This window comes from Cupressus sempervirens, chromosome 2 (genome assembly GCF_028749045.1).
Source record: "Cupressus sempervirens isolate cs-2001-9-10 chromosome 2, ASM2874904v1, whole genome shotgun sequence".
In the NCBI taxonomy this organism is placed as follows: Eukaryota; Viridiplantae; Streptophyta; class Pinopsida; order Cupressales; family Cupressaceae; genus Cupressus; species Cupressus sempervirens.
This window is the reverse complement of record NC_143119.1, coordinates 246227717-246235562: the sequence shown is the minus strand read 5'-3', so window position 1 is coordinate 246235562 and position 7846 is coordinate 246227717. Positions and strand designations below refer to the sequence as shown.

Below are 7846 nucleotides of genomic sequence, written 5' to 3'. Positions count from 1 at the left end.
TGCATGCATGATTACCAAAATGTAATGTTTACAAAATGATCCTCTAACAGTAAAAATGAGCTTCCAAGATGTAATGTTTAAAAATGTTTTAATAGTACAAGAGAATTATTTAAATTGAATTAAAAATGCCTTAAAAGAGGAAAACAAATATTTAACCATCAGCTTATCAAGCAAGTACAACAAAAGTACAACTGCTGTAAAGTGTAAATAGCTAGCAACATGTGAAATAATTCTAAAGATTTTTTATCTTGATCATCAAAAAACATAATGATAAGAGTAAATCCAAGGGACAACTTACTGCAATTGTGGCTATTTGGCTATGATCTCCCCACTCCACCAAAAATGTCAAAATAAATGCCTGCACCAAACACATTAAAACTGTAGCTGTCACAAAAGGAAAACCAGTAGAACCCATGAAAACACATAAACATTGCTAATGATCTCATGAGCCAACAAAACTTATAAACTACACGTAGAAATTATACAAGATTTAAAAAAGGTTGGATTGCAGAGATGATGTTGAGTTACAAAAAATGTGGAGTATATAAATCACATCAACAGAAACTAAGATAAAAAATGTTTTAAATAATCCAAAGTGCTATGGCAACTTAATTTCTTAGAAAATCTATTAAAAATGATCCTCTAACCAATTGATATCAAGAGTTCATAGTCTAGTAAAGAGAGAGAAAACACTAACATACCTCCTACATCTCTTTTTTTTGTGAATTCTTTGAGTCTAACCTCCAGGCAATATAAAGTAAACTCAAGCCAAAAAAAGCATATAAAACTGCAAAGAGACATCACTTGTTAACAATCATAATATAATGCCATATATTAGCTAGTCGAACATGACCACCACATACAAAGGAATAAAGTCTCCATATATCATAGGACGTAAATTTTGCTAGACAGGGTCTTCTACATTCTGAGAAAGAATGTGAATCCAACAATTATCCTTCTTAATTTGTTTAAGATCATAAATCAGTCAAAAAGTGTAGTCACAAAAGAATTCTGACCAATTTCTAACTCTGGTTTCATTTCTGACATTTGATGGAAAATGTTTCCTCTATGATTATATTTGTGATCCTCTAACACCCACTGCATTCAAATGGCAAATGATGAATACCACAGGACATAGGTGTCTTAAGTTTTTTGAAGGAAATATCAAATAAGTAAGGAACACAGAGTATGCAATCAAACAAATAATAGAGAACTAAGTATAATAGATCTCTAGACGTGGTGAGATTGTAATTCAGAGCACTAAGAAATTCTGATATGATAAAATATTAAAAAAGCTCTATGCAAAAAGGAAGTCGAATAGTATCTCATCGAAATAGTATGTACACTTCCCTACCTGTAGCAGCACTTTTTGTGTGCTTCCTTGAGATCAAATTTGGAACTATTCGCCCTAATCCAGTTGATAGCACCTTCACTCACAACATCATACAAATTAAATCAATTTAGTATTTTCTCAAGCCTGACCCTATATGAATGAGACAAAGATGTCTTTACCAAAACCACTTCCATTAAGAACACTGTATTCCAAAATTGAAGCTAGAAATATACAATGCTAGAGTAATTGTCTACTTACAGTAATAACAATAAGTGCACTAAGAGCACCAGACAAGACAATGGACTTTGGATGATGCATTTCCTTGAGTGCAGCAATAATGAAAGTCTCATCTCCAATCTTGTAGGGAAAAAAACATGTAATCAGCATACTAGAAGTCTTAAAACTCATACTGCAAGAAGCAATTATGGTGCAATGATCCCAGTGAATTCAATTTAAAAGCAAAATGTTCAAAAATAGAATACTACCTCACTAACAATGATCATAGAAAAACTTGCAAAAAAACCATCAAGAACACCCAGTCCAGGGGATTCCAAAGCACTGTTAATTATATCTTGCTTCTTTATAATCGAGCCCTTTTGCATAAAGTCTATATCCAACTGCAAAGTATCCATCACAAATCGCATTCAAAGGAAAGAGAAAAACAATGGTTTCAATATATCATCAACTAATATATGAAGGTAAGAACCTTGAGGGAACCTGCTTGTAGTCTATTTCATGCCCCCTTGGCATAGTAAATCTATCATCCTTCTTAAGGTTAGTGACTAGAAAAGAAGTAAGGAATTAGGAAATATGTATTATGAATCAATGACTGTTCCTTAATTTGATTTAAAAGCATAGTGACATACGATTACTCATTGGGAATTAGAATTTTCTACTAGGGAATGTGACAAAATGCCATTCCAAAGTGATCAAAAGCTTTTTTGTATCTGAGTTTCAATACATTCTATGCCTTTGCTCATGCAAGAGGCAGTAATAGAAAGAACATAAGAAAAATGGGAAACACAATTGCCTTATAGAAAGGTCTTCAATTGATCTGAAATGGAACTGAAGATTTATAGAGAGACCATCATCCACACAAACACCCTAGCAAACTCTATAATTGATGTAAAGGAAGAAGGCCCAGTCAAGTTTCAATAACTCTAAACAAGTATTAGCATACTGTAGAATACCATTTACCATACCCTCTACGACTTGTGAGGTTCAGTCATGAGAAGGTGGTAATGGCTACCTTTGGCACAATATAATGCAAAGGAGGCATCCTCTTATAGCCACCTCAAGTCTACAAATGCCTTCCAGTCAATCCATTTCAAAATTCAAGCAATATGTGAAGATAGAAAAACTAGATACATCAACCAAACTGGTGGCAAAAAATAAGGTAGAAGCCTTCTTTGGAGATACCACAGATTTAAGACTGAAAAAATGTCTTCAAGGCTAATGTTATTAAAATGCTTGACACCATAAACATAACTCTCAAGGAGCACTTACATCAACCACTCACATGTGCAAGTTTAACACAGATGTTTTATCAATGTTTTGTTGATCAAAAAATAATGCCATGGTAACTGATTTTGGGCTCCCTTCTATTAAAGTGTAGCTTCAGTAGAAGTGAAGCACACATTATATTAAGTATATGAAAATCTGTGACTACTACATATATATATATATATATATATATATATATATATATATATTCTCACTGTTATGTACTCTGGAATAATTCTCATATACTTATATTAATCATTATATAATATACAATGTACATTATTTCTCATTGTGAATCGATAGTTCTTGATCGGGTCTTTTAATTACACATTTGTTGGCTTAACTAATCAAGTTCATGGCCCCATAAGGCCATGACTCTACGTGGCCCAAAGGCCATGTAGAGTCATGTCCCTATGGGAACATGACACACACACACACACACACACACACACTCTCTCTCTCTCTCTCTATATATATATATATATCAATTGTTGGAGACTGTCATCAATAACAAAAGGTAATGCATTAGTCTCAGCAGCAATCATATCTACAACACAATTTGTCTACATTCAACTCACTTACATAATATAAATTATAGTTTGGAAGTAAAAGATAATATAGAATACCTTGAGTATTCATATAACTGTCATATATTAGAAGTCTGAATTTATTTCAGTCTTCCATAAGATTTACATTTCAGTGTCTTGTCTTTCATATTAATATTAAAAGGATATCACTATATCTCTATCAAAGATCCTATTGAACTTTTACACCTTCTAGTGTAGGCTTATATAAGAAATATAGGCTATGCAGCATAGCCTCCTCAAGTACCTAAATGCCTTTTAACTGCTAGAGGTCAAAATGACACAATTTACAAACAAGAAGCTAAATGGGGATTTGAATTTCTCAAATATATACAACTGGAGCAAAACCCTCCAGCACTGATTGGTCCTTCACAATGGGCAAGGACACCATAGGCAAGAATGAGGACAAACAAGAACCGTAAAGCATAGACAACCAAATAAATGCTATAAACAAAAAAATGTGTAATGGGATGATTGTGTACAGATACTTCCTTTTAGATAGTACTTAACAAGCTATACCACTGCTAATAGTGTTGTCCATATGAAAACAAATACCACAATGGAGTTTTGCATTCTGGTCCCCCTCTAGATAGTTCATAACAAGCTATACAACTATTAATAGTGTTGTCTGTATTAAGACAAATATCAGAATGGAGTTTGGCATTCTGGCTGTCCTTAAGGGAGCGACCTTTTCTTTTATACTTCTAACAAAGTTAATGGCCCACTGCTCATAACTGAAAACAAAAAAGAAATTAGATATTAAAGTTTATATAAAATATAACAACTTCCATGACCAATAGCAAAACAATAAATACACCAAGGCAGCTATGTAATGTACCTCTCATGTTTACATTATATTTGTGGAGCATAAGTATTGTTTGCCAATTTGTGTCCAATTGCAAACTTTATCCATCAAAATCATCATGAGACATGTATCCAACAGCCACCTCAAATGAATAAAAGCCTCCCAGTCATTCCATTTCAAATTTCAAGCAATTTGTGAAGATGAGCAAACTGTATACATTGGTTAGACTGGAAGCAAAAAAGAAGTAGAAGCCTTCTTAAGGAGATACCATAAATTTAAAATTGAAAAAATGTCGTTATGGGTAATGTTAAAATGTTTCACACCATCAACATAACTCTAAAGGAGCACTTATATCGACCTCTCGCATATGCAAGTTTAACACATATGTTTTGTCAATGTTCTGTTGATCAAAAAACAATCCCATGGTAACTGGTTTTGGGCTCCCTTCAAGTGTAGGATTATATGAGTGATATGGGTTGTGCAACATAGCTTACTCAAGTACCTAAATGACTTTTATAATAATTGCTAGAGGTCGGAATGACACTCTTTGCAAACAAGAAGCTAAATGGAGATTTGAATTCCTCAGATATATGCAACTGGAGCAAAACCCTCCAGTACTGATTGGTCCTTCAAAATGGGCATAGACAGCACAGGCAGGAATGAAGGCAAAGAAGAACCATAAAGCATATACATATAAATAAATTCTATAAACAAAAAAAATGTACAGTAGGGCCATTGTAGGGGGTAGGGGAAGAATATTGGCTGGTGCCCCGAATGGAGGAAGGTTCCAACACCAATAGAAGGTGGGTTCTCGTCGCATTAAATGAAACTTCCAAAAATTGATTTTGTTGAAGTAGTGAGCGTGCTTATGATGAACTTGCAATCCAAATTTTACTATTGAGTGTGCTTATGATGAAATTTCTTTACCTACTTCATGGCCAAATCTTAGGCAACAAAGACTATGCAAGAAAGGTATAATCACTAGCACACAATGGCTACATACCAGAAAGAGTGGATACAAGCATAGACTATGACAAGCTAGATGATCATAAATGTCAATCCTTTAGGTTTCCCCATGAACAATCAAACCCTAGATGAATATTTGTTGGAGTTGATAATTGATGTACTTTGTGCTTGCTTAATAAGATATCCAAAATAATTTTGCATTGCTGTGGAACTACGTTCATCTTAGATCATATAACCATTTTAAAGATTTTAAAAGAAAAAAATTTAAAAAGGCAAGAAAGGACTGAACCACATCATATTCATCAAGAAGATCCTAATGTGGTTCGTCCTTAAAAGACCAAGTGAGTTATCTCAGAAAAGGTTTCATAAATGAAGGAATATTACTGCAGTCCTTGATTTTACTAGTCGATCTTAAAATTTTCATTTTCTAGGTGTCCTAAACTTCAGTTCTATTTTGTATACCATCCTCTCGTTAGTTCTACTTTATGTTGCATTATTGCAAGCATGAATGATTGTATTTTGTACATGGTTCAGTAAATCATTTAAGAGAACTATAAACACAAGTTAAGAAAAATGTTCAAATATGAAACTCATCATTCTTTAACACTGATCATAAACAACTCCCATGTTTTTTAAGACACAACTCACAACAAAATAACTAAAGCAAAAAACCAAATGCATCAATAGGTAGTGCTTATCATGGCACAAAATATACTGCTTTATTGAAGATTGAGTTAGTAGCAACTATTAAGAAAAAAAAGGTCTGAAATCTAGCTAGAAACAAATCCTAGACGAGGCTCCAATATGCAATTAAATACCACTATAAATTAGTAAATTACACATGGATAAATTTAAGGGGATGTTGTGCAATCCATCAATGTGAGATTAAAAAATCTAGCATAGCTATGTTATACAATAAATTGAGGGAGATACCTATAATCCACTATACTAAAGAGTAAATACCAAGCAATTCCACATAATTTCTGCCCAGAGTCCATTAAAATACTCACCAAAGTCCATTAAAATACTCATGAAATGAATATAATGCTTGAAATTTCACATTAGACATGATGGAAAGGTAGGATATACATCAGTTGAATGCAGAATCAAAATCAAAATCAAGTTGAATGTAGCAATTAGCTGAAATTCCACCAAAATTTTGGTATGACCATGCAATATTATTTGAAAATAATCCCTGAAGGTGCTACTATTGGAAACAATAGGCCAAAAATAGGAATTGGAAATCCAAAGGCCATCTATAACATTCATACATGAGAATCATGTTGCGATACCATGGATTTTAGAAAAAATTAGTTGTACCACAGATTTTCTCCAAAACTTGCATTGTGGCTTCAAATGGATCTTCAGGTCACAAGAAGGTCAAGCTTAGGAGTGAACTCAATCGGAGAGAGGAGGAAACCTTTGCACAAAGCCAGATCAAATCATCAGAATGAAATTGGAGTGATAGTTCATTACACAAAAAAGGATAATTAGGGAACTTGGTCCAATTTTCCATAAATACATAAGTTTGGCAGTAGTGAAACTTGCATCCATTTTCCTCAAAATTTGTGATCAAGCACAAGATAGTAATAAATAGACAGACAATGTAGATATGGTGTTGATCATGTTATTGATAGTTATTATCATTTTGAAAGGACAACTCAAATTTACAAATAGTAACAAACGGACAAACAGTGCAATTTTAGCACTGATTAAGTTCTTGAGTTATTGCCATTTTTTTAAGACAAAACTCAATTCAAAGATTTTTGACATTTGATTCTTATGTATGGTGAAGGATGGCTGGCATTGAAATGGCTAATGGGTTTGCAACACTTATCAGCAACCTTGTAAAGTTAAATGCAATGAACGTGTGAAGGGTCTCTTTGCTCTTATGTATTGTATCGCTAATGTGTAATTCAAGATTAAAATTCATTGATTAGTCCAAAAAACATAAACTTGACTCTTATAAGTGCAAGGTTAAGTAAGGACTTTGAAAGCTCACCGCATTACTGAATGAGGAAATAGCAGGCTCCATGTTAGCTTCTGATGGAAACGAAACAAATCCGTAGCCACATGACTTTCTTGTTTGCGGTATGCAAATGAATTTTCCATCTAAAACATTCCCCTTCTCCACAAATTTCTTTTTCAGGGTTTCAGTGGTTACAGTCTTTGCCAGATTACCAACGTATATTTTATATGGGCTTTCAATGAATGGGACTTCTTCTGTCAACCGATTTAAAGTGGATATATCCAACTAAATTGAGTTTACGGTGAGTTTACAAAGCAATTTGGGGTGAGTACTTGGCATCTATGTAGGAGAAATTCATGCATGCCAAATTATTTCCAAGATTTTACCAAGTTTTGAATGTAAATCTTTTTTAAAGTTGCTGAGCCCAAGTCAATTTAGGTCAGCCAAATTTTTCCTGAGTCTTTGGGAACCATGATTTCCTCACAACTAAATGCTCTTATTTAATGTAGCACTGTTGGAATGTTTATTACTATTATCATTTGTGATATTTTTTTGCACAACATTTTCTGAATGCTCTATATATGGCATAATAGAAGCTAAACAAGGATGACTGTAACAGAAACCCAGTAAATAAAACTGCTTGAACCAGAATAGTACATTATCTACATAAGACGTGTTGAACTCTT

The 7846-nt window shown here is 33.4% G+C and overlaps 1 protein-coding gene across 1 annotated transcript; it reads right to left on the bottom strand.

The window, feature by feature from the left end:
• Positions 1-704: 704 nt before the first annotated feature.
• On the bottom strand, positions 705-1965 carry LOC149571961 (GDT1-like protein 4). Its single transcript, XM_089815753.1, has 4 exons — positions 1819-1965; positions 1592-1690; positions 1355-1427; positions 705-787 (listed from the first exon to the last, which is right to left on the bottom strand). The coding sequence occupies exons 1-4, from the start codon at positions 1963-1965 to the stop codon at positions 705-707; spliced, it is 402 nt and encodes a 133-aa protein (XP_089671879.1).
• Between the last annotated feature and the right edge of the window lie 5881 nt (positions 1966-7846).

Excerpts from the sequence above, each read along its gene's own strand:
- LOC149571961 (XM_089815753.1), bottom strand. The coding sequence starts at position 1,965 with ATGGATACTTTGCAGTTGGATATAGACTTTATGCAAAAGGGCTCGATT. Across the intron at positions 1,428-1,591 it reads GTGCACTTATTGTTATTACT|GTGCTATCAACTGGATTAGG; the intron begins GTAAGTAGACAA and ends TTGTGAGTGAAG. Across the intron at positions 788-1,354 it reads CACAAAAAGTGCTGCTACAG|TTTTATATGCTTTTTTTGGC; the intron begins GTAGGGAAGTGT and ends GTCTCTTTGCAG.